At 42.0% G+C, this 27,658-nt stretch overlaps 1 protein-coding gene and 1 long non-coding RNA gene across 9 annotated transcripts in view; one reads left to right on the plus strand and one right to left on the minus strand.

Moving 5' to 3' along the window:
• The window catches only part of cblb (Cbl proto-oncogene B, E3 ubiquitin protein ligase), a 168,869-nt gene that overhangs the window by 38,876 nt on the left and 102,335 nt on the right, over nucleotides 1-27,658 (plus strand). For all 7 annotated transcript variants that reach the window (XM_085469607.1, XM_085469608.1, XM_085469606.1 and 4 more), the window contains 3 exons: nucleotides 14,178-14,315; nucleotides 14,807-14,894; nucleotides 16,240-16,371. In XM_085469607.1, coding sequence (XP_085325733.1) covers nucleotides 14,178-14,315; nucleotides 14,807-14,894; nucleotides 16,240-16,371 — 358 coding nt within the window. The remainder of the gene's footprint in view (nucleotides 1-14,177; nucleotides 14,316-14,806; nucleotides 14,895-16,239; nucleotides 16,372-27,658) is intronic.
• On the minus strand, nucleotides 24,617-26,062 carry LOC146699757 (uncharacterized). Of its 2 annotated transcripts, XR_014922457.1 has the most exons (3): nucleotides 25,939-26,062; nucleotides 25,121-25,602; nucleotides 24,617-25,001 (listed from the first exon to the last, which is right to left on the minus strand). It is a non-coding gene; the product is annotated as an uncharacterized LOC146699757 (long non-coding RNA). The 2 variants fall into 2 exon arrangements; XR_014922456.1 differs by lacking the exon at nucleotides 25,939-26,062 and having other exon boundaries at nucleotides 25,121-25,717.

Raw genomic sequence — 27,658 nt, forward strand, 5'->3', positions numbered from 1 at the left:
GCTTCTTCGACATCTTTAAGAGTTCTAAACAAATGTCTGTCCTCCTCCTGAAAATCTTATGTACGCAAACACGCGTTGCAAGTTCTTATCTTGTGTGCGTTTTTTATTTTGACAGCGAATGCGCACCTGCGGACCACTTATGTGCAGCCCTGGTTATTTAGCTTGTCATATTGCAGCCACAGAAATTCTTTTGTCCATGAAACCATAAAGCTGCACTTTCTTTTTGCCTTATAGTCTGATTTGTCATAACTTTTCCGTTTTGTGGTAAGCTTTTCTTTGGCTGTCACTTCTTCACCCTGACCTGTCTTATTTGGCTCAGCAGAACTAAAATATATATCCTGCTGCTTTTACACACGCACTCACATAACGCTCAGCGATTCTCTGCGCGATCAACCTCTCACATGTTTAAGCTTGCTGCGGGAGATTTCACTTGTCATGTTTGCTTGTCATGTTTGCAAGCTAACGATTGATAAGACGATGTCAGAGGAATTGGTGCGCAAATTATCATCACTCACCAATCAGTGCTGTCGCTCACAGTCCGCGCGATTGCAAAGTGAAAGCAAAAAACAAGCGCAAATTCAAACGCGATTTCAATATGTCACATATTGACAGTGGCTCACCGATGCCAATGACATAATTACCCAGCTACATTTCCGAAAGAATGCAAAAGCATTGACATATATTTTTCCTTCCTACAATAGGCCGACGGGCAGGGCAGAGATAGATTTTGGTAGCCCGACTGGAAAAATGGACGTCGGGCTAGCGATTTTGCGAGCCCTGTATCTGATTGAGGAATCCCTCATCTTTGGAAAAGAGAGTTTATTACAGAGAAATGGCTCTTTCCAAAATAAAAGCTATACTATACGCTTCTTCTGGGCTATATTCTCAGCAGCATATTAAACATATCAGGTCCCCATAAGGAGAATCATGTGCTAACGGCTGTCTAAATGACTCGGGTAAAGTTTGTAGCATGCTGCTTGTTGTTTTTGTCTGCTTCCACTTGTCTTTGCACTTGGATGATGTCGGTGTAAATGTGCAGTCATATTCGTTGTGTTCCCACTAGTGCTGTCAGCGTAAATCTAGTTGAAATGACATTAACGCCACAACACGGCAAATCTTCGTTAACAAGCTACCGCGGGGCGTGCATGGGGCTGGACAGCCAACACGTTAACGAGCTAACTGCGCTAACACACTAGCTCCCACCCATGTAATTGAGCATTGCATGGCACATCCAGCATACTGTTTTACTTTAGTCCATGACGCGCTTACCTTCAGGGTCATACGTCACATGAAAACCAAAATAGTTCCAAACGCCACATCTGAATGAGGGTGGGGGAGGTTCAATTTGCCATGTTGCAAGGAGAGCTTAACTTCTGTCTCGCTAGCTTGCCCTGCGCTCAGTGAATCTGCGTTCGACTACTCCGCCTAGGCTGCACTGTCGAGCGCAGATTCACTGAGCGCTCAACACAGACAGCATCGTCAGAAGGAAAGTTGATAAAATAAATTAAAAATTTTGTATTGTTCAATACATATGCATACCGAACCAAAAGCACTGTATCGAACGGTTCAATATCGATACGAGTATCGTTGCACCCCTATATATATATATATATATATGTATATATATATATATATATATATGTATATATATATATATATATATATATATATATATATATATATATATATGTATATATATATATATATATATATATATAGTCAGATAACTCAAAGTTTATTCAACTCATTCTTCTTGCTTCCTCCACTTCTGTACCATTGACTCATTAATGCTGTATTCTATCACAGCTTCTCTATTCCCATGTTGTTGCGGTATCTTAATGATTAACTTCGTATTGTGGAAGGATTTTCTCAGTTGTTCTCCTGACTGAAGCTTGGTTCGTTTACAGCATCCAGCCATGCGATTGCATTTGTCCCTAACCATTAGGAACCCTTAAGTTTTATCAAGTTCAGTTTTCATGGATGCCTGGATGTTAAACTTAATTGTTACACCTGGTAAAGCAGCAATGCTGATCACTTTAATAAAAGATGACAGAATTTAGACAATTTTTAACTCTAAGTGTGCTGCAGTGTTTGTTTGACTTTGGGACCTGAAGCAAACTGAGTTTTGGGACCAGATTACTCTGCGAGGCCATGAGCCGTAATGCCCAGAAAATCTATCAAAGTGGTGTGGCTTTGTAGCTTACCAAAGTCGTACTAAAACATTTTTTGACAGATTTTTGAGCGCCGTGCACCACATAGAATCCGTTCAAGGTCAGTAAACTCAACCAGAATTCATATATAAGGCACACTGGATTATAAGGTGCAATGTCGATTTTTGAGAAAATTAAAGGCTTTTACGAGCACCTTATAGTCCGACAAATACGGTAATAACGACAGCCCGCTTGTATGTTCTACAAAAAATGTGCTTTGGTGGGTATCTGACGGACAAGCACCAAACCAGTTCCACATCACTGAAGTTGCAACATTTTTACAAAACAATTCTGGTTCGTCCATTTCACTCAACGATCCGCTTTTCCCCTTCTCATTCTCCATTGGTGCCATGCTTTTTCGGCCACTGAACATGTAACCCGTTCAAGTGTTACGCCTGTTGTTCTTGCGTTGTGTTCTGGCATGAAAGTAAGAGGCAGGCGACAGTACTGGGTCTTTGGCTGTTTACTGCACATCTGCAACACAGAAATACACTCAACAAAAATATAAACGCAACACCTTTGTTACTGCTCCCATTCCCCATGGGATGGACGTAGAGACCTAAAATTCATTCCAGATACACAATATAACCATCCCTCCCAAACAGTGGTCACAAATCAGTCCAAATGTGTGGTAGTGGGCACATCTGCCATATTGAGATAATCCATCCCACCTCACAGGTGTGCCACATCAGGATGCTGATCTGACATCATGAGTAGTGCACAGGTGTACCTCAGACTGCCCACAACAAAAGGCCACCCTGGAATGTGCAGTTTTGTCTCACAGCAAAATGCCACAGATGCCACAAGCAATGAGGGAGCGTGCAATTGGCATGCTGACAGCAGGAATGTCAACCAGATCTGTCGCCCGTGCATTGAATGTTCATTCCTCAACCATAAGCCGTCTCCACAGGCGTTTCAGAGAATATGGCAGCACATCCAACCGGCCTCACAACCGCAGACCTCGTGTAACCACACCAGCCCAGGACCTCCACATCCAGCAGGTTCACCTCCAAGATCGTCTGAGACCAGCCACCCAGACAGCTGCTGGAACAATTGGTTTGCACAATCAAACAATTTCTGCACAAACTGTCAGAAACCGTCTCAGGGACGCTCAACTGCATGCCCGTCGTCCTCATCGGGGTCTTGACCTGACTCCAGCTCGTCGCCGTAACAGACTTGTGTGGGCAAATGCTCACATTCAATGGCGTCTGGCACGTTGGAGAGGTGTGCGCTTCACGGATGAATCATGGTTCACATTGTTCAGGGTAGATGGCAGCTGAGAATGTCCCAGTTCTTGCATGGCCAGCATACTCACCGGACATGTCACCCATTGAGCATGTTCGGGATGTGCTTGACCGGCGTATACGACAGCGTGTACCAGTTCCCACGAATATCCAACAACCTCGCACAGCCATTGAAGTGGAGTGGACCAACATTCCACAGGCCACAATTGACAATCTGATAGACTCCATGCGACGATGTGTTGCACTGCATGAGGCAAATGGTGGTCACACCAGATACTGACCGGTTCTGGGACCCCAGACCCCCAATAGCGCAAAAAACTGCACATTCCAGGGTGGCCTTTTGTTGTGGGCAGTCTGAGGTACACCTGTGCACTACTCATGATGTCTGATCAGCATCCTGATGTGGCACACCTGTGAGGTGGGATGGATTATCTCAATATAGCAGATGTGCCCACTACCACACATTTGGACTGATTTGTGACCACTGTTTGGGAGGGATGATTATATTGTGTATCTGGAATGAATTTTAGGTCTCTACGTCCATCCCATGGGGAATGGGAGCAGTAACAAAGGTGTTGCGTTTATATTTTTGTTGAGTGTAAGTGTCTGTTCGGTGTGTGTCACACGACTGCCAGTACACTTCTCCTCCGGCCATGCTGAAAGGAGCTGTGTCTGCAGCTTCATTAACACTACAATAATAAATCAAATACAACAAATTGTTTTAAAACATTAACTTAAGCTCTCAAAAACAAAAAGCACAAAATAAATAATATGTCATTAAAAAAACATCAAAAACAACTTATAAGAACAATAAACAAAATAATTCAAAAACAAATAAACAGTCAGATGAATACAATATCTGACCAAGATCCAATATTCTGGTACTTATAGTTCAAACATTATACTTCAGTACAATTATATTAATAACCGCCATCTAGCAGGCAATACAACACTGTACTCATAAAAACGAGTGAAAGACTGCATCTCCAAAACATGAGAACATCTCCATACCTGCAACACAGAAATATGTGTCTGTTCTGTGTGTCACGCGACTGCCAGTACACCTCTCCTGACGAAGGAAAAAAGGAGTGCATGCTGTTAAAAAAAAGACTGCCGCGAATACGCTCTCAAGCCGATCAGGCTAACTTAGCATGCTAGCATTTCAGCTGCGTTCTCGGCTAAAACTCATTATAAGCGTATATTAGCGAACTCCGCCCTCCACAAAACTTATCCCGAATGAGTCTCTTAATGACAAACAAAAATGCGGCGGTTCGGCTGTATTCACATTGCAGCTTGGGATCTGAACAAACTTTAATTTGCAGAGAGCAACGTGGCAGTGACTTACCTCCGGCCATGCTGAAAGGAGCTGTGACCGGGGCACACAAGCACGCGCCTACGTCACCACGCAGCGCACACACACACGAACGCACACACACTCAGATCACACAGGTAGGAGACCGAGATGCAAAAATGACATATTTAATCCAAAAAAAAAAGTGTTTTGGGTGAAATTCACAAGTATTTAACACGTATGTTACATTCACCCCCCCTGAATTTCACCAAAATCACTACACATCTGAATGGTACTGCAATACCAAGAGGCACAACGATGCTGAACTACCATCACCTCCGGACCAGGCAACCCAAGGATCTTATCCCATAGTTCAGTTAAAAAACTATCCGTAAATGGATTAAAAGAAGTTGGATAGGTTGATCAGGCCTCCAACCCTTTCAGAACACAAAGGTGCAGCCTACACCTCATCAAACGTGGTCCCATTAAAGACGCACAGGGCGGGTGTCATGATGCCTCAAGCAAATACAACACATTCATAATATGCAATGGGATGACCAAAAACAGTCTATGTCAGAGGCCGAGCCTCCCGTGGCGGTAACAGGCCCCATGTAATAGGCTTCTGGACCATATTTTCTGTCAGCCTGTTGACTGACTTTACCACCCGACCTACTCTGGTAACCACTCTGCCTCGAACATTGGCATGGTCAGGGTCATGTCTTGGCAAGTTGGATGGCTGCCCAGTATACGGCTGACCAGAGGTCTGATTCATGTCTGAGCCAGAAACAGGAACAGTCTGCGGAACAACAGCGTCCCCATGACAGGCACCTGGAGCAGAAACTGTGCCAGACTGTGTCAAATCAGAGGTAGCGGAACAGTCAACCGGAGTAGGAAGAGCAAAGTGCTGGGCCTGACCAGAAGGGCTTGCTGAAGTGTGCCTTGTGCAAGTCTGAGAGTCAGGTAAGGCATTGTCCACATCTGCACCATCACATAAACCGTGCCGACGATCCGTGGCCTGTGAGGCATGCTCTCCTGCCACAGAATCCACATCCACTCCATGGCTCAAATCCGAAAGGACCCACAAGGAAGTCCTTGCTGCGGTAGACTCTGTCTCTAGACTGCCAGGATCCTCCAGATCCCCACAAGCACTGAGATCCCCCTCACTGGAGAAAACGTCCAGGGACTGACTTCCCAATGAATCCTGAACAGGAAGGAAACTCACGTCCAACAGAAGGTTTCTGTGTACAGCCTTACTTTGGCCTGAAGAGTCACTGATCCTGTAAATGTGGGTCCTGGGATGCCTCTCCACAACAGTATAAACCTGAGGCTCCCACTTGTTTGCAAGTTTCTTCTTGCCCCGCTCGCCTTTATTGGCAAGCAGGACGCGATCCCCAACATTCAGAGACACACCTTTGATTTTCTTATTATATTGATGAGCCTGATGCTCCTGCTCATTGCTGGTGTGCTCCTGGGCGATCTTGGCAGCCTCAGACAAGTATGACAGAAGAAGCTTGGAGTAGCTGTTAAAGTCCACCACAATGGGATCATGCAAAACAGACTTGAACATAACGTCGACCGGTAGTCGTGGGACACGGCCGAACATCAAGTAGAATGGGACATATCCAGTAGTCTTGTGAACAGTTGCATTATAAGCAAAGGTCAATGTCTGAATCTGCTGCAGCCATTCCTGTTTGGCTCTGAGAGGGAGAGCGCGCAGCATGTTGCCAAGTGTGCGGTTGAACCGCTCCGTGCCACCATTGCCCATAGGGTGATAAGCAGTAGCGTGAGACTTGGCAACGCCCGAAATCTGCAGGAGTTCAGAAAATAATTCACTTTCAAAGCTGGGACCTTGGTCTGAGTGAATACGCTCAGGGAAACCATATACACAAAAAACACAGTCCCATGACTTTCTGGCAACCTGCTTGGCAGTCTGATTCTTGCACAGGAAAGCAAAGGCCGTTTTCATGAAGTGGTCAGTCACCACAAGCACATCAACAGAGCGCTTCTTTTTGTCCTCTGCTGACCAAAAGTCAATGCAGATGAGCTCCATGGGAGCAGAGGTCTTAATGCTCTCTAATGGGGCTCGTGCTGCAGGCTCTGGAGTCTTGGCAAGTATGCACCTTCCACAGCACCGAACATGCTCCTTCACATCCCTCTCCATATTGGGCCAGAAAAAACGTTGCCTTGCTAGGTGGAGGGTCCGAACTTGACCCTGGTGCCCTGCCAAATCGTGGACACCTTTCAAGGCCTGCGCCCGTAAATTCAGTGCTTCAATAAGGCCAGTGCCCTGGAATCCATATCATGTCTCTCACGCCTGGAAGGGCGCCTCCTGCAGGCTACGAGTGGCAGGACAGCGGAGATGATAGGATCTTGAAGTTGGTGGTCCTCCAGCTCATGTATGGTAAGTGAAGGCAGTACCTCATTGCCAACTGGTTGCAACTGCTGAACAAGGTGGAGAAGGGACGCAGCTCTATTCTCCGCAGCGGTTTCCCAGTAATCATGGTGAACCAAGGTAGCTGTGACTTCCGACGAACTGTAGGAATCTTCTGAGGTCAGAGCTGGAACAGGTTGTTGGGCAACCTGAAAATTTTGGACACCAAACCTGAAAGCGTCCTGCACCTCATGAGCCGCCGCACCTTCTCCATTCCGCACCAAGTGCTCATAGGGCTCCTGAAGCAAGCGCCCACCAATAGAATAGGTGAAGGGGTCACGACTGAGTGCATCTGCTACAACATTCTTTCGACCCGGGATGTACCTCAAATCAAAGTTGTAGGATGACAGCTTGGCCACCCACCTTTGTTCATAAGCGTCCAGCTTGGGCTTGGTCAATATATGAACGAGCGGGTTGTTGTCAGTCCACACTGTGAACTTGTGCCCCTTCAACCAATGGCTGAACTTTTCACAGATGCTCCACTTCAGGGCCATGAACTCAAGGCGATGGGCTGGGTATCTCTGCTGTGACCTGCTTAGCGCTTTGCTCGCGAAAGCAATAGGGCGTGCCTTGTCCCCGTCGATAGGCAATTGTGATAAAACCACTCCCAGTCCATCCAGAGAAGCATCCACAGACAAAATGAACGGTCGTGAAAAGTCAGGATGAGCCAACACGGCACAGTTAAGGAGGTCGTCCTTCAGTTTATGAAAGGCCTTGTCACATGCAGGGCTCCAATCTGCAGCAGTCAACTTCCTGAACATGCCAGCACCCCTCTAAGCCTGACTAGTCCGTCCCTTCCTCTTCTGGCCAGCCGTCAGAGCAAACAGAGGCTTGGCAATGGCTGAGCAACCAGGAATGAAGCACTGATAGAAAAAGTCCATTCCTAAAAAGGACTTAATCCTTTTCACAGAAGGAGTGCAACCATCCTTCTCCATTAGAGCCTCCTTTGGCATCTTGGAAATCACTTCCACCTTAGCTGGGTCCACAGCGACTCCGGTCTGGTCGATGACATGACCAAGAAACCTGACTGACTTCCGCAGCAGATGACACTTTTTTGGACTCAGCTTGAGATTGTTGTCTCTCAACCTTTGAAAAACAGCTCGGAGCCGGCAGAGGGCTTCCTCTTCAGTGGGAGCAAAGACCAGGAGGTCATCCAAGTTGCAGAGCAGACTGGTGAAGTTGAGGTCACCAAAGATGTTCAGCATCATGCGCATAAATGAAGCTGGGCTATTGCAGAGCCCTTGTGGCATCCGGTTGTATTCGTACAGGCCAACAGGCGTTGTGAAAGCGGTGTACTTCTTATCCTCCTCACACATTGGAATGTTCTAAAACCCAGAGGTTAAGTCCATCATGCTGAAGAAGGCATTGCCCCCAAGCGCGGCAAGGCAATCTGCTTGGTGAGGGAGTGGGTGCGCATCCTTAAGAGTTCGCGCATTCAACCACCTGAAGTCCGTACAGATCCTCAATCCACCATCCTTCTTCCAGACCATGACGAGGGGGGATGCATACTCGCTGATGGATTTGCGAATAATCCCTTTCTCCTCCATGTCAGTGAGCAGGGGGTACTCTTCTGTAAGGCATGCGGAATGGGCGTTCATCAGTCAGGTGGATCCGATGTACAAAGCGTTTAGCTTCGCCACAGTCAGGCGGGTGTCTAGAGAAGATGTCCTCATACTGCTCAATTAGCTCAACAAGCTCTCTCTTTGAATGTAAGCTGGCTGAGTCAATGTCAAGATCACCCAAACCTAGGGAGCACAACCTGTCATTCAAGACAGCCTCAGTAGCGGCTGGCCCACTGACTGGTACCTGGGCCATACTCGCCATCTTGCAGGAGTCCTGCTGGAAATCAAGGTCCTCCACCGCAAGGCAAGATGAAACAACAGCAACCCTCGAGTTGCGTTTCAAGGTTAGCGGTTTTGAGGAGAGATTGGTCATCTTCAATGGCACCCACCGATCACCCCACATGGATGTGATCACCCGGCCAACAAGAATGTCTCTCGGCCCAGACCCAGAGGTGCAAGGTTCCACGATAATCGTGCTGCCTGGAGAGACTGGCACATTGCTGGGCAGCCTGCCCCATTCCAGATGCTCATACTGTGGGAGTAGTGTCACAGCACGAGGCAGTTTCACAGTGCCAATTTTGTCAGGAACCTCCTCACCCCTCCATCTAGTGGTGCACGACATCATGTCCAAGAAGTGCTCATAGTCAAGAAGCAAGTGCTTGCTCCCCACAGACACAAGCTTCCAATAGTCATCAGAATGTTTCATAACTCGCATCAGGTACTTGAGGACATTGGAGCCAATGATGAGCTCATCACGCTGGCCCGACACTACCAAAACTGGTACAATGCATTTTACACTGTGGACAGTAAGTGTCAAGTCATAAATGCACTTTGGGTGGGTCTGCTTCCCACCACAGCCAACCAGTACAATACGTTCGGCCGACTGCGGTCCACTCACAAGAGCTCCAGCCTCTCTAAGTGACTTCTCGGCCTCTTCACTCATAGTGCAAGCCATGGACCCGGAATCCATCATGCCCCTCAAGTTAACCTTGTCATTCACTGCAACTTGGGTGTAGAACAATTCACTAAATGTAGGCACTACTGCTGGTCCCTGAACCACGACACGGTATCCCTCTGGAATTGTTGAACAGGTGTTGACATAAAGAAATTCAAGATCCGATTCATCATGATTGAGGGTATTAGGTTCATCCCCCACACTGCCCCTCTCCAAGTGTGGGCGATTCAGTTTTCCAAAGGCCAACTCTGCCTCGCGACAGCTCCAGCCTCCCGTCCCTCACGACGACCGTGAGAGTCCTTTTTCCAATGACCAGGAGCAAAGCATGCAAGACAGAGATTCTCTCTCCTGCAGTGCATGTGAGTGGAATGACCAGTGTTGCCACAGACCTGACAACTCTTCTTAAGAAAGGGCCTGCGGGTAAAATGCTGTGAAGGTGCAGATGCAGGGGCTGCAGTCTGCACATTCTGACATGCAATCACGCGATCCAAGAGGCTGATCAGAGCGCGCATGCCAGTCACGTCAAAAGCTTGGGTGTTAGTCGAACCAAGCTCGCAACCAACTGACTGCTGACTAGACTGAGTGGTCACAGGGCTTGTTGGTGACTGTTGGAACTGAGGAGTAGGTGTAGGCACCGGACAAGAAGACACTGATGTCCCAGAAGGACAGGTTGTCGAAACATCAGCTAGAACAGGAGTGAAGCAAACTGCTGTGGGCGAAAGCTGATAAGCGAGGTTTGAGGCTGGTGCTGTAGGCTGAGACTGCAAGCCGACACTCTCCTGCACAGGCTGTGATGCCATCGCTTCTTGAGGCACAAGAGAGCAGTTGTGGCTAACCTCTCTCCTCTGTGAGGTGTGGAAACTGCCCTGACTGCGTGCCCTGAGTTCACGCTGGAAGCTATCAATGCGTTCTTGAAACTCAGTGGTTGTCCACTCCTCAGCTGCTTTGATGCTGAGCCTGTTCAAGACGATGGGGTCAGGGCAATACTTGATGAACATCATCGAGACCTCACGCCCTGGATCCTCAACATTACGCCCCTGCCTACGCAAGCACTCGTCAGCAAAGTCAATAGCATTGTTTAGCCTTATCCAATATTCCATCACTCCCTCATGTTGTAATGGTTTGGTGTTATAGAAGTCAGCCATAGGCATAGAAGAGTAAGTCAGTACACTAAAGTGCTGTTTCAGAATGTCAAATATCAATTCAGGAACCTGGACATGGTCAAGTGAGGGGTTGTGACGTAGGGTGACCCTCACTACATCCTTAGCCTTCCCCATCAACCTAGCCAATATGTCACGTGATCGCTGATCTGTTGGTGTGTTGCGTTTTACAAAGTACATTTCCATCATTTCAACCCATTCATGAATGGAGAATTTATCACTGCCATCACCCCTGAAAACTCAGCCTTAGAGGTTTCAGTAGGCATACTGGTCCCCTTATCACCCTGCAGCTGGGCTGCAATGGACTGACCAATCTGATTGGCCAAATTTGAAATGAGTGTACTCAACTCAGCATTGGCAGCTGTCTGCGGGGTCTGAATGTCACAGGGGGGAACCTGGAGACGAGTGGAACAAAACTTGGGAGCAAATGACACACCAACTTTAGGTGTCTGAACCCCATCCCCAGGAAACCACCCTCGCCCCAAACCAACATTAGAGGAAACCTCCCCATCAGGAACACCAGTTGCCTCTGAACCAGATGCTGACTCCATAAAGATGAATAAAGCACAATCACAAGAAACAAGATTCCAAATAGTGCAACTGTACAAAAGCAAACACAGTATTGGTAACTAACACTTAATGTTATTCAGGATGAGAATTGAGCAGATTAAATGTACAAGCTCATTCAAAAAGTCCCACACAAGTTAGGAAAAGCAACCAACTTGGAACAAGGGCAATTGCGAAGAGCTCCCCACGGTGATCGAGATGACGTCGATGCTTGATGAATCCAAAGGGTCACGGCACCAATGTAACCCGTTCAAGTGTTACGCCTGTTGTTCTTGCGTTGTGTTCTGGCATGAAAGTAAGAGGCAGGAGACAGTACTGGGTCTTTGGCTGTTTACTGCACATCTGCAACACAGAAATAAAAGTCTGTTCTGTGTGTGTCACGCGACTGCCAGTACACTTCTCCTCCGGCCATGCTGAAAGGAGCTGTGTCTGCAGCTTCATTAACACTACAATAATAAATCAAATACAACAAATTGTTTTAAAACATTAACTTAAGCTCTCAAAAACAAAAAGCACAAAATAAATAATATGTCATTAAAAAAACATCAAAAACAACTTATAAGAACAATAAAAAAAAAATTCAAAAACAAATAAACAGTCAGATAAATACAATATCTGACCAAGATCCAATATTCTGGTACTTATAGTTCAAACATTATACTTCAGTATAATTATATTAATAACCGCCATCTAACAGGCAATACAACACTGTACTTATAAAAACAATGAATGAAAGACTGCATCTCCAAAACATGAGAACATCTCCATACCTGCAACACAGAAATATGTGTCTGTTCTGTGTGTGTCACGCGACTGCCAGTACACCTCTCCTGATGAAGGAAAAAAGAGTGCATGCTGTTAAAAAAAAGACTGCCGCGAGTATGCTCTCAAGCCGATCAGGCTAACTTAGCATGCTAGCATTTCAGCTGCGTTCTCGGCTAAAACTCATTATAAGCGTATATTAGCGAACTCCGCCCTCCACAAAACTTATCCCGAATGAGTCTCTTAATGACAAACAAAAACGCGGCGGTTCGGCTGTATTCACATTGCAGCTTGGGGTCTGAACAAACTTTAATTCACAGAGAGCAACGTGGCAGTGACTTACCTCCGGCCATGCTGAAAGGAGCTGTGACCGGGGCACACATGCACGCGCCTACGTCACCACGCAGCGCACACACACACGAACGCACACAGACTCAGATCACACAGGTAGGAGACCGAGATGCAAAAATGACATATTTAATCCAAAAAAAAAATGCGTTTTGGGTGAAATTCACAAGTATTTAACACATATGTTACACACAGGCATGTTTTACCCATATTCTATCGCGATATTTCAATTTTTTATCGTTTTTATCGTTGCGATTGAAGTCTTGTGGCTCCTACACCTTAAGAGGTCTTTTTCACTCAGAGAAAAGATCCCGTGTTGGTTTATACAGGGAGTGCAGAATTATTAGGCAAGTTGTATTTTTGAGGAATAATTTTATTATTGAACAACAACCATGTTCTCAATGAACCCAAAAAACTCATTAATATCAAAGCTGAATGTTTTTGGAAGTAGTTTTTAGTTTGTTTTTAGTTTTAGCTATTTTAGGGGGATATCTGTGTGTGCAGGTGACTATTACTGTGCATAATTATTAGGCAACTTAACAAAAAACAAATATATACCATTTAAATTATTTATTTTTACCAGTGAAACCAATATAACATCTCCACATTCACAAATATACATTTCTGACATTCAAAAACAAAACAAAAACAAATCAGCGACCAATATAGCCACCTTTCTTTGCAAGGACACTCAAAAGCCTGCCATCCATGGATTCTGTTAGATGACTTCTGTCACTGGAAGTCATCTAACCCCTGTTGTTTCAGGGAATGGACTGAACAAATGTCCAAGATGGCATTATATGAGCAAGTTACGCACAGAGTTAAGGGGAGAGAAGATATTTTTGATCAGGTCTGGGGTACCTTTTTGTGGTACATCAACAATGTATTTTAGATAATGGGATAAGTTGTTTATTTTTTAGTTTATTTTTATTTGTCATTGTTATTGTTGTTGTTCTTTTTCTTTGACAGCCAGTAGAGGAAAGAAATTGTTTAATATAACCAGTGTCCAAGATCGAGTTTAGTTTCCAGGCTAAACTAGTTCCGTCCAGCCCTAATATAAACTACAGGTGTGTGTGTGTGTGCGTGCGTGCGTGCGTGCGTGCGTGTGTGTGTGTGTGTGTGTGTGTGTGTGTGTGTGTACGAATACATACATACTAAGAATTCCAGTGGAGCTTTAAATGATTAATAAATAATTCAAAAGTCCAAAACCTGTAACCATGACATTTATATAGTGTCAAGCCTACATGTAACTGTCTTTTGATTTTCACCTTCCCGTTCTCATTCTTTGATATTTTTCATCTTTTTTCCTCTGAACCTATTGTTGCCATGGCTTGAAGTTTCCTGCCAATATCTCCTATCATGGTTGCTTCTATAATTTGGACCATATCATTGCCAGACTCAAGTTGACTTTGGGTGACTCCAGGCCTCCTTCTCAACAGAGTGAACACCTGTGTGTTGTGTTGTTTGGGGGGCCACCTTACAGAAGACACAGACTCTGTTGTAAGCCTGATTTGCGCTTAATGCCATCGTTCCAAGGTGTCACTGACTCGCCAGTAGTCACTGCATTCTTTTCAGTTGTTACCAGATTTTTCCTTGTCAGTGATGTTTTTAGTGTGAGTCATGCATATCTTTCTCTTTCTCTAATAGTTACATCTTCAGACTGAGTTGTACACGTTTGGGCCAATGGGCCATTGGCTATGTGACCACTGATGGAAACATACTGCAGACCATTCCCAACAACAAACCGCTGTTCCAGGCTTTAATCGATGGCTACAAGGAGGGCTTGTATGTAACCTGTCACACATCTCTTTTTCTAACTCACTCTCTGCAGGTATGTGGTGAGCTTGTCGCTTTCTACAAACAGAAAGTCACAAATTGTATCTTCAGTGGTCACATCTGATTCGCTTTAAATGTTTAGCAGCAAACCAGAGATTTGTTGCTAATCTCTGGTTTATATATATGGATCAAGAAAGGGTTTTTGACCCAGAAGTGTTTATCTGATGTTGTCTGTTTCAATAAACCTGATAATATTAAAAGCCTTCAAAAAAGTTAGACATATATATTTAATTCAAGTGGTGGAAAAAACAGGTTATATTACTGATACAAACAGTACTACTAATCCATTTTTTCACTTTACTCATTACATAATTATACCCACTGTTTTTAACTAGACAGAATTCATGATTATTGAATTGTGCACAAGTTAAACTCTTATAAATATAACATATAATGAAATGCTGTTCTTTGTTGTTTGGTTGTTTGCTTTAAATTCACAGCTACTTATTCCCAGATGGTCGCAGTTACAATCCTGACCTCATTGGTTTATGTGAGCCGACACCTCACGATCACATCAAAGTCACACAAGTGGGTTTGTCTGTGTGGTTATGTGTGTGTGTAAGCATTTCTATGTTACTGGGAAAAAAAACATGTATACGTGGAGAAATTTATAATACTCTGCAAATTTCCCACTTGTAATGGCACATAAATAATTGTGACATTTCGGTGAGTAGTATGATTCGCCAGGTAGACTTTGTGTTTCACAGCATTCAGTAAATCGACATGACTTACAGCCTCTCCAAACTATTAAATGTTGAAAATCACTGTGTAAAAGTGTGGTATTAAATGAGGTAATACAAATCAATGGCTTTTTATACTCACTTCTGATTTATTACAAAACTGAATTTTCCATATAGTGTGACAAAAACTTTAAGTTTTCTAGAAGTGAAACCACATTTTTTCAATTTCAAAATAGTACATAAAAGTTGTTTTTAAACCACTTTTTACTAGTGGTTTGTTTATTCATTCATGTGTAATGGTGTAGTGTTCACTGTACTTTGACATTTTAATTTTCTGAGAAAATTATTCCAAACGAGATCAGTTAGGGAATACTGGGAAACTTCAAAGGTGAATGACAGTTGCCCAGCAAGCAGTCTGCTTATTATTTATTTGTTTTTCCTGCACCAGCAAGAGTATTATCTGACAAGGCCACTTTAAGAAAGTTATCCAGTTCTACATCACCATCCAATGAGATCCTCTTTTTCAAATATTTACATCACTGCACAATTTCATGGAATTTGGCTTGGTAGTTTTTGCTTGCATCATTGAAAACATCACTGAAAACATAGCTCCACCAAGGCTTCCGCTACAAAAGCGATTTTCTTCTTGGTAGATTATTAAATGGTCACAATGGAAGTAATTTGGGAAAATTTCTCTAGAAAATGCTTAAAACCATTTTGGTTTATGCTACATGCTGACTCGGGTGGAAATTCTGATTATTCTGTGGTTTCAAAACTGTACAGATAAATTGTAGGTTTTTAGTAGCTAGCAGTTCTTACACAGCTATACCTGTTCTTGTACTTATTTTTGTTTAGTAATGGTGACAAATCAGACTTGGTTTTTCAGGGGGAAGCCTTAAAAATTAAACCAATAAAAATAGTCTGTTTCTGTGAATTTGGTGCAGCACCATTCACTATGAGAAAACATGTTTTTTTCTTTTGAACTGAACACTTATTCAGTTAGATCCCCAAATAAAATTTGGGACTTTAAAGATAAAAGGTTATGGAATAGCTCTGAACGAGTGAGAGAAGAAAAACACATTGTACAAGACGAGATGGGAAACGTGTGTTGTACGGATAGTGCATGTTTATATGTTTCTCATGACTTTTATATGCCATTTGATGACTAACAGCAGTATTTTCTGCATGAACAGGAGCAGTATGAGCTGTACTGTGAAATGGGCTCTACCTTTCAGCTTTGTAAGATCTGTGCTGAGAATGACAAAGACATCAAGATTGAACCATGCGGTCACCTCATGTGTACTTCCTGTTTTACTGCCTGGCAGGTACCGTAACAAATCTTATCACAGAAGTCCATTTCAAAGTTATTAAATATTGGTGGTATTGCATGTGTTTATGCATTTATTCATTGTCACACTGAGAAATGTTCTGTCCAGTTGGGTAATATAATGTTTTATTTGTGAGCCTGCATTAATGAGCCTGCATAAAGTTTGAAAAGACTTCTGAAAAATACAGTCAAAGCAGCTTTCTTCAGCAGTCAGTCCAACAAACCCCCCCTCTCTTCCTTACTCCTTCCCTGTACACATGAATATGTCCAAATTGAATTTCCACATATCAACAGAAGTGAAAACTGAGACTCTATGCACACAATATATTCCAGTTTTTCTGCTTGTGGTTCTCCTTGTGGTTTTCTGCTTCCTGTTGTCTTTGTATGTAGTGTCTCTCACAGCAACCTGTCCTACAGTAGTGTATTTATTGTGCCTCTTGTTTGTGCGCTGAAAGCTGTATGAGCAGTGTCTGTAAATGTTACTCTCATATGAGTCATTAGCATGTCCTGTTCTCCCTTTTTTCATACGTATCCCTTCGCTGACCATGGTGTTGTAGTCATGTCTCTTCAGACTTGCTAGAGTTCTGCACTGACCCTGATGTTATTAATCTCTGGGCAGATTAATAACACATAATAACATGTGACAGTCTACACATTTTACTCTGAGGGGCTTAAAACAAGACCAAAAATGTGGCAAACATTCACAGGACCTTTGAGTGTTTTTTGCAACACTACAAACACATTATGGCTTGTACAAATGCACCTAACAGCCAAGCTTACAGCCTTGAAGAGTCGGACAATAACTTCTTTAAAATGCACTGCTGAAAAGTTAATACAAAATGAGTCCATGGTTTCCCATTTTCATTATAACTCTAGAATGCTTTAGGCTATTCATATAAAATACCAAACACTGGCAGATCTATAAAGTGTGTGTTTAAACCTATCATTTTCCTTCCCATTTAATGTACTGTATATATACAGTATGTACAGTGGTCCCTCGTTTACCGCGGTAGTTACGTTCTAAAAATAACCCACAATAGGTGAAATCCGCGAAGTAGCTAACTTTATTTTTTTTTACAATTATTATAGATGTTTTATAGCTGTAAAACCCCTCACTACACACTTTATACACTTTTCTCCAACAGGCTCGAACATTTCCACACTTTTCTCTATGGTTTACACACTCTAAAAGTTCAAAACTTCGTAGAAAAATAAGACCAGTATTATAGAATAAAACCGAAGGCACCCACGGTTGCCTTTGGTGCAAAACGTTTCATCGACATTTTTGTGTTTGCTGGAGAAAACTTACAAACATACAGTGCAGCACTTCGGAGTCACACTGCTAGCGATCGACGATTTATGTAAAATTGACAAGCTGAACGCATTCTGTACTTAACAGGAGAAACAGCACGGAGGAGATTGATTGACAATGGTCCACAGCTGATCAGGACGCAGAACACAATGCTCTGTAAAAAAAAAAAGGGGGGGGGGGGGGGGGGAACATGCAAAGCTGCACAAAAAAAATCGGCAAAAGGTGAACTGCGGACCACTGCATACAGTAAATTAAAGTTATATTTAAAAATTATCTTTAAAATGGAAAATGATGAAATGTTTTATTCATTATTTATAATTAATTATCCCATAACATATTTCCTAAACAAGATAACAATTTACATTAAGCACCCCAACAGCATCCTGTGGGGATTACCTTGGGACTATGGGATTGTTCCTAGCATAACCATAGCAAAGCTTGGTTCGCATTGCCAGTAGTAAGTGAGCACATTTCCCAGTGAGAGTTGGACTCCACCAGGCCCACCCTCCTTCAAGACTATGTTCATAACTTTTATGGACAAAATGTCTAGGTGCAGATGTGTACTTTGGTGGCCTCTGGATCATGTTTCTGCTATTCCCAGATGTGGCTCTTCTGGCTTTATCAGGCGGTGACCTCCAGCTTGTACTTGGGAGGTCTGCAGCCATACAGTATATGGAGTAGCTGGAGAGAAAGATTTCCCAATCTTCATTTAAAAAACTTGGGACTGCAGGTACAGCAGGAGTTACAGTAAGGAGTTACTTCTGGTCTTCAAAACCAGGTTTGAAAAATAGGCAGCTCTCGCAATTCTAACAAGAAGGTGAACAGCAAATACTGTCATTTAATCATCGATGAATGAAAAAGGAGCTACTGTTTTTACAAGACCGACTTTATCTAAAATAGAAAGACAATGATTATTAAAACGATCTGTTAAGAGATCCACGCCATTATAAGAGGGTAAACATAAATGAAAAGCTTAAAATTTTTTTTTTAACACTTTATTTGTAGTTTTACAATTATTATACATAGCATTCTTATTATTCTACAGATAACCACAAAACAACAATCCCCACAGATCATAAAGACAGATAATGCCAAGACAGGAAAAGGGAAAAAAACAAACAAAAAAAACCCTCACACACACACACAGACAAAAAAAAACAAAAAAAGGGCGGTGCACCTCTCAATTGTTTTTACAGGACTGTTCTAGGGCAGACAAAAACATTCAAGGTTCCATTTAAATAAAATCAGGCGTCTCGCTAATAATGACAAAAAGGCAATGACCCTCTGTAAATGGGCAGGGGGAACAGAAGTCGCGATACCAGAGAAACAACCAAAAATTGCCACAAAGGGGGAAGGCGAGATGTTATAGGCATAGGCTTTAGAGATGACTTTAAAAAATGATGACCAGAAAGGAGCAATTTTCGGACAGGACCAAAACATATGAAGGGAAGTAGCTGGAGTCTGTTTGCATCTATCACACGATGTTCGGAAATATTTTTTGCTAGTTTAACTGTGTAACACTTTAAATTGTATTAGGGAGTGTCTTGAACATATAGAAGACAAATGGACTCTGGTAAGAGCCATATGCCACTCTTCGTCAGACAGCTGGGTACCCAAATCATTCTCCCACTGTTCTCGAATGTATGAAATAGACAGGTTACAGCTGTCCATGATATGTGAGTAAATAAATGATATTGTGCCTTTTTTCATCTCATTGACCCTTAGTATAGAATCCAAACAGGAAGGAGGGGGGAGAGTAGGAAAATTAGGAACCTTTTTACGTATAAAATCTCTGATTTGCAAGTATCGCAAAAAATGGTTATTAGTCAGACCACATTTCCTAGATAGTTGTTCAAAGCTAGCAAACGTATCATTAATATACAAATCCTCAATACTCTGAATGCCCCCGTCGTGCCAAATTTTGAAGCCATTGTCCATTAGGGGTGGTTGAAAAAGATGGTTATGTATTATTGGAGAGTGAATAGAAATACTCTGAATACCCAGATGTTTTTTTTAAACTGATTTACAATGCTTATCGATTGAGTAACAATTATGTTATCTTTAACATTATTAACTAGAGGTGGTAGGGGTGCACAGAGTAAAGCTGGTAGTGAATGCGGCCTGCCTGTGACTCTTTCAATCTGTAGCCACGCAGGGATCTGATCATTCCAGTCCTTTAGCCATAGAGAGATGGTATTGAGATTTGCCACCCAATAGTATGTGTGCAGGTTTGGCAGTAACAGCCCACCTAAATTTTTTGGTCTTTCCATAAATGCTTTTCTTATATGAGGCGTTTTATTATTCCATATAAATGAAGAAACCATTCGATTAAATGACATGAAAAAAGATTGTGATATGTAAACAGGTAACGCCTAGAGCAGGGCGATATGACCAAAAATATTTATCACGATATAGATTTGAAAATTTGCGATAACGATATAACTGACGATAATTGACACTAGACAAAATACTTTACAACTCCACAATTTTATTAGTGCAAAAAAAAAACCATCAATGTATTTTCACTTAAACAAGCAACTGTTTTTTGCATTAAAGTTATATAAAAATGTATCAGTACAAATGCAAATTCCTTGCTGACAGTTTAACCAAAAGGCATTTCCAGTGGAAATTGGCCGACATATCCTCAGCATAAGCAAGTACAATATCCACAAAACTTAAAAAGAGCTTATACACACGCAAAACGGAAATATTATGTTGAAGCACCGTACGTATCACTCCGCCAGGCTCCTGCCTACGATAGCCGTAATGCTCCGACAATTCATCAAGTGGTGCGGGTTCGTAGCTTAGCAAAGTCGTACTAAAACATTTGACAGATTCGTTTCGAGGTCAGTAAACACAACCAGAATTCAAACATAAGGCACACGGGACTATAAGGGGCACTGTCGATTTTCAGAAAAATCAAATGATTGATTTTAAGTGTGCCGTATTTTCCAAAAAACACGGTAATAATGACGGTCCTCTAGCATGCTCTACCAAAAGTAGTGCTTTGTTGTGTATCTGACGGAGGAAAGCTAAACCAGTTCCACACCACTGAAGTTGCAGCATTTTTACAAACCAATTCTGGTTCATCGGTTTCATTCAACGATCCGCTTTCGCCCTTGTCATTCTCCGTCGCCGCCGTGCCTTTTTCGCCATGTGCGTATGAAAACAAATGCACTGCACATGCGCTTTTTAGCCATATTCTATCGTGATATTTCATTTTCTTGTCATTGCCCAACATTATACCGGTATTACCGTGAACGGTATGATATGGCCCAGCCCTAGTAACACCTGAAATAAATACAGAAATTTTGGCACAATATTCATCTTTACAGAATTAGCTCTCCCAATGAGAGATAATGGTAAAATAGATCATCTTTTAACATCTTGTTTGCACTGTTCCAATAGAGGAGTGAGGTTACTTTTAAACAGACTGTCATAGGATTTGGTGACTTCTACACCCAGATATGTAAAGGACTCGGTAGACAACTTAAATAGCAGATTGGGGTATTCTCCTGCATTATTACTGATGGGGAAGTATTCACTTTTAGCTAAACTTAGTTTGTATCCAGATATGCTTCCAAATTCCTGTAAGACTGAGGATTTCAGGGGTAGATGTGATTGGATTTGTTACATATAACAACAAATCGTCCACATGCAGTGAGACAGTGTGAGTTATGCCACCACATGAGATACCTTGTGTTCTGCCCTCCCTGTACGTTGATGCCCAGTTTGGAAGATAGATAAACAGTTCTTCAAAAGGAAAGGCAAAGGCTTCCAGTTCTCATTGCAGGGTTTATTTGTCTCCCTAATGAAGGCACTGTGAAACTACAAACATAAGAAAAAACATATTGAAACATACATTTGGAGCATAATATATTTCTCACATTACAAGGTACTGACTGAAGACTTAACAAATAAAATTGCAGCTGATATAACCAAGAAAAATAAATGAAAACATGTTAACTCCAAATCCCGCTGGCTTGATGCTAACACATAATGGAATTTCCTATTGACATGCTAACACAATTAGCATAGGCAGTGCAGCTAACATGCCGGCTTCAAATATGAGAGTCAACAAACCATTTTACATCACATGCTTAACATGAACACAGAATATAATCGTACTCACAAGCATATATTTCTCATGCTCCAGTACAGCCAACTTCCGAGCTAATATTTCGTGTGCTGGTATCAACTTAGCCAGACTCCATTAACTTTTCCTATATTTACTAGTGATGTGTCGGTCGCGAACGAAATGGCTCTTAGAGCCGGATCTTTGAGGTGAACGGCGCGAGCCGGCTCCTTATTGCGAGCTGTGGGTTTTTTTTTCTTTCTCGCTCTATCGCAGCGGTCCCCAACCCCCGGGCCTCGGACCGGTACCAGTCCGTGATGCATTTGGTACCAGGCCGCGAGAGTTGAGGCTCAGGTGTGAAATGTATAGTTTTCAGGGTTTTTATCAGTGTTCAGCGTTATTTTGTTATTGTTTTTATCGTTTACTCGGTTTTCCTGGGTCTTTTCACGTGTGTTATGAATAATTTTTTTTTCCGGTACCGGTACTAGTTTTAGTTTGTTGTATTTATCCGCGACACCTTAAAGGCCAGTCCGTGAAAATATTGTCGGGCATAAACCGGTCCGTGGCGCAAAAAAGGTTGGGGACCGCTGCTCTATCGCACTATTTTCCCGCTTCACTCCAAGAGCACCTGGCTGCAGCCACTGTGGAGCTCCACAGTAACCGGAAACACGTGACCTCCACAGTAACCGGAAGCACGTGACCTCCACAGTAACCGGAAATACGTGACCTCCACAGTAACCGGAAACACGTAACTTCAGTTAAATCGACTTTGACAGCGAAAACTAAATTGCGTTTTTGTTACTATTGATGCTGCTGAGAAATAAAAATGGTTTTAAGTGGGTTTTTTTTTTAACACTCTGGGTTTGTTCAAAAAAATTCACCATCCCCTAAATTGTTCGTGGCCAAAAGTGACATTTGCTGTTTCGCTGATTTTTTTTTTTTTTTACAGTACATCGTGTTGTGCGTTCTGATTGCTGTAGACCATTGTCAATCAATCTAGTCCAGTGTCTCCTGTACAGGAGCGGTCCCTAATAGGCCCACGGACCGGTCCCGGTCCGTGAGTCTTTTGGTACCGTTCCGCGAGAGTTGATCCTCCAGTGTGAAATGTATGGTTGTAGTTGTGTGTCTTATTTTGAAAGAACTATTTACGCGTTACCATAGCGACCAGAGAGCGTTAAGAAGCAGAGAGGAGGATGTCACTGTCATTGTTGCTGGCGCACAGCTCAAGTCACGTTTATTATTATATTTACAAAATACCACAGTTTCTTTTTTTTATTCTTTTGTTGTATTTTTTCGTTCCCTGAAAATATTGTCTGACATTAAAGTGGTCTGTGGTGCAAAAAGGTTGGGGACTCCTGCTGTACAGTACAGAATGCGTTTAGCTTGTCGAATTTACATAAATCTTCGATCGCTAGCAGTGTAACTCTGAAGTGCTATACTGTATGTTTGTAAGTTTTCTCCCAAACAAACACAACAATGCCGACGAAACGTTTTGCACCCTCAAATGCACCTTTAGGTTTCATTCCATAATCCTGGACTTATGTTTCTACGAAGGTTTGAACTCTAAGAGTGTTTAAACAAAAGAGAAAAGTGTGAAAATGTTCATGCCTGTCTGAGAAAAGTGTATAAAGCAAGTAGTGAGGGGTTTTACAGTCTTAACATCTATAATAATTGTAAAAAATAAAGTTGGCTACTTCATGGATTTCACCTACCGCAGGTTATTTTTTGAACGTAACACCAGCGATAAACGAGGGGCTGCTGTATTATTAATAGTAGTGTCTGGGACATCTAATTGATTAACATCAACATTGATTATTATGCACTATTATTTTTGCTCAAGGAGAGCAAAAAATATAAAACTCTCTCTCAGCTTGTTTGTTGCCAAAAATGGCCACTTTTTGTGTATGTTCACAAAATGCTATAAAATGTATATTTCTTAAAACATTTATCTACTTTTGCCGACGTGACTCTTAAAAATAGCACCAGTCCTTTTCATCAAAATCAAAATTGTATCTGAGCATCGGGGAAAAGGCTGTCTTGCAATTGTTGAGGTCACTAGTGTGTGCCCCATTTCTTCCGGGATCACTCTCTTTATAGGTTTTAGTGGACTCCTAGTACTGCGAAGTGGTTTCATGGTACAAAGGGATTGTATTCCAAGATCTGGGAGACTGTAGAAATGAGCAGTGATGCCCTTCCTACCATCTTTTCAGAAAAATAAGTGATCTGGAAGCTGTTAGGCTTACTTACAGCAGCAGCACTTTCTGCACCTGCATAAACTCCAGGACACATTTACTAACGGTGTTTGTTGCTGTATGTGCTGCAGCTTTGAATTTTTTAATAATATATATTTTGTTAATATTTTGGCTATGGTGTCTTGTTTTGAAATGTACAAGAGTAAAAGTGTTTTTAGCATGTGCTTCAAAGCTAAGTTTGACTGGGAAACTCAAAGCTCAATAGGCTGTATCAACAGAAATTCACTGCAGCCTATGTAATATTTCATGCGTCATAATTTATTCTACTCTATCTTGCAAATACATATTTGTGTGGCAATGTCATGCACAACACACACAACTATTAGATCCTTAAGATCAAACCCGTGTCATTCTTTTGGTCCACTGCAGTGCAGTAGTCAAAAAAAAGAATAAGTGAAGTGTCCACAGATGGCCAGGATAGAGCCCAGAGTGTTAATGTTTAAAATGTATAAAAATATTATTGATTGCAATTCTTTACTGTTAATATCAACAATAAGCTTTTTATTTTGAAATTACAAGTTTAAAAAAAATGCTGTTACATTTACATTTAATGCTGTTACACTGTAATCCTTTATTATAAGTATGGACACAGAATAAAGTGAACAACATTTTGAAATAAGTTTAATTGGAATTTTGTACTACGCAAAAAACAAAACAAAAAAACAACAACATATTAAACAAACAAACAAACAAACACAGCCAGTGCCTTCATTTGTCCATTACATGTCAAACATAGCACTGACCCTTAGCCCCTGCTCATTGGCACATGCTTTCAAAAAGAGCTCCATGTCCTCTGCAAACTGAAAAACAAAGAGGAACAAGTCCCTTGCTCCAGTGTCTTCTTCCTCTGACATGTCTATTAAGACCCTCTGCTGCTCCCCTTGATTTAAGGACAGATATTTGGGCATTGTTACATGTCCACAGAAAAGTGCCTTATTTTGGACAACCCACTGCACAGCAGGACGCAGATCTTCAACAACTGCTGGCTCCTGTGTCAGGCAAATGGGGATGAAAACATAGTTATTTCTCTGTTGCAGAACAGTTTTTTAACAGTTATTCAAATTTCACTAACCATATAATTACACTACTGGTTAAAGTGAATACTGACTTGACTGACTTCCTGGAACTTGCGCTTTTTCAGTCTGAAAATGGGCACGTGTTGTCCTTCAAGCACAGCTTTGGCTTCCTCTCTCCAGTGTGCAAATAGCTTGCCAGAGCTATGAAGAGTAAGGCCACAGTGAGGGCATGTCATTTTCATGGACTTTCCATCAGCTGCAGTTTTATTGAACACAGAGGGTAGAGCCAATGAATGTTCTAACAAAGACTCAGAAAATGGTTCAGATACCGAAGACAAAACCTTGGGGGGGAAACGGGGCTCCTCGAAGAGTACTGCCGGAGGAATACGGGTCTCCTCGGAGAGTTCAGCGGGGAGCAGTCCTGATAATGGTGGCTGACTTGGCATTGAAGAATGCTGACAAGACAATAAATGCCTTGCCATATCCCCACGCCGTATGATTGTAATCTTACAGACAGGGCAGTGAAAGTGTCCTGTTGTCCTACAAGGCAGCCTGCACCGGCATATCATTTTATCTGTAAGAGAAAAAAACAAACAAACAAACAGATGTAATTTAAATGTAGTTGTATAGAATGCAATCAATTTGTCTAACAATCAGATTGTACATGTTAACAAAAACATCCAAGCCAACCTCAATAATGAAAGCAAAATGGTATGGATCACAAAACTTATGTCAAGAAAAGTGGTGAAAAGTAAATAAAAATATATTTTATAAAAACACTATTTTTGTTGCAGATGAATGCACTGAACTGTACAATATCAACAGCAACTTTTAAGTCAACAAAGATACTGCAGAAGTGCTTAAAAAAGTGCATATTTATAACTATAAAGTATATTTAATACAAACATACCTTTGAAAGGCAAAGCATTTTTTTTATATGCACACTTAGATGCTCCTCAATCTTTGCCCTGACAGTAGGGCTGAAAGTGGGGCACAGAGGGCAGTGAAAGAGTCCTCTGCAACACGTGTTGCATTCCTGCAATTCTGACTTTAAGCCCGAATTCCAGATTGATGTGTGCATCTAAAACAGAGAGAGAAACAGATAAACACCATATATACATTTAAGTTAAGGATTTAGCAGAAATAACAATTTACAGTTGGCATGTAATAGATTTGGGAAGAAAATTCTTGAAAAAAAAAACCCACAAATATTTTACAAGACACTTTAATTTGTGAGACATGTTTCTATTGACATATAACAGTCAATTGAGCAGGGGCTAACTAAAATCTGGGCAATAAAAAAGCTGTACAGAAAAGAATAACGAATAGAAGTATTGATAAATCTATAAATCTGTTTGTGACGAAATTTACAGTGTTGACGCTAACCAAAGGTGTCACAAGTACACACGTTCCTTACTACAGTTTAGATACCTGTGTTTAGAAAGCACTGACTCGACTTTTTAGTCAAGTCGAAGTAAGAAGTACAGGGTCTAAAATATAATTTATGTACAAAATTTTGAAGTAATCTTGCGTCCAAAGCACGCGTGCGGGGGACTGATTTACAAATGTACGGATTACAAAGTACAGATACGCGTGCTAAAATGTGAGAAGTAGAAATATAAAGAAGTATACAGTAGGCACAAAAAAGTACAGCAGTAAAGATACCAGAAAATTCTACTTAAGTACAGTATTGAAGTATTCGTTATTTTGCATCTCTGACGCCAACAATAAATCATACTCTAATGCAAAATGTGGTTTTTGCTTCTTCTCGCCCACAGAAGCCGTTAATCCAGCTCTCTTACTTAAACCAGGCCCAGGAAAAAGCATATTTGTGTGTTTCTCTGCCATGGAGCACGATGAAAAAACATTAAAATAAGGAGGAATGTGGTTGTAACGCAAAATAAGTGGCAACATGATCATTGTAAGAAAACTAGACGATTCCTAGAATTATAAAATCACTAACGGCAAATTTATTTAAGAAAGACTTAACCAACCTTTGTGATCAACTTGCAAGACTTCCACGGTATCCATGCGTGTTTACGGCTAGTGTGGAGGTCACGTGCTTCCGGCTACTGTGGAGGTCACGTGTATCCGGTTACTGTGGAGCTCCACAGTGGCTGCAGCCAGACCCTTCTCCTTCACTCCGCATGCGAGCCTTGTGCTTTGCGCTGGGCAGAGGGGGGAGGGGCGGTAGTTACACTCGCAGTAGCACAGGAACAGAGCGGGAGGGAGAAAGAGAGCCAGGGATTAGAAAGATTGCGGATGATAAAGGATTCAGAAAGTTTATTCGTGCAGGTCCATATGACAGAGAATGTTCCATGTTGTTTTTGTTTTCTTATTTTAATTTATACTTAATTGTGTTGTGGTTTGCAGTGTTTTGTGTTGTTTCATTTTTAATTTTTTTAAAAGGAAAAAGCTGAAAATTTAAATAGCTAAAAGTTGAACTGTGACTAGTTGGTTTTTGTATTATATGATTTATTTATTACATTTTATGTGGAGTGAATAAATAAAAGTATATTTACGGTGGCCCCTAGAGACAAAGCACGTACGAACTCTGAAGCACGTACAAACCCTGAAGCATGTACAAACTCCAAAACGTGTAAAAACTCCAAAACATGTAAAAACTCCAA

The sequence above is a fragment of the Copadichromis virginalis genome, linkage group LG10 (assembly GCF_057382275.1).
Source record: "Copadichromis virginalis isolate Kocher_CV1m ecotype Utaka linkage group LG10, C_Virginalis_male_GT1.1, whole genome shotgun sequence".
In the NCBI taxonomy this organism is placed as follows: Eukaryota; Metazoa; Chordata; class Actinopteri; order Cichliformes; family Cichlidae; genus Copadichromis; species Copadichromis virginalis.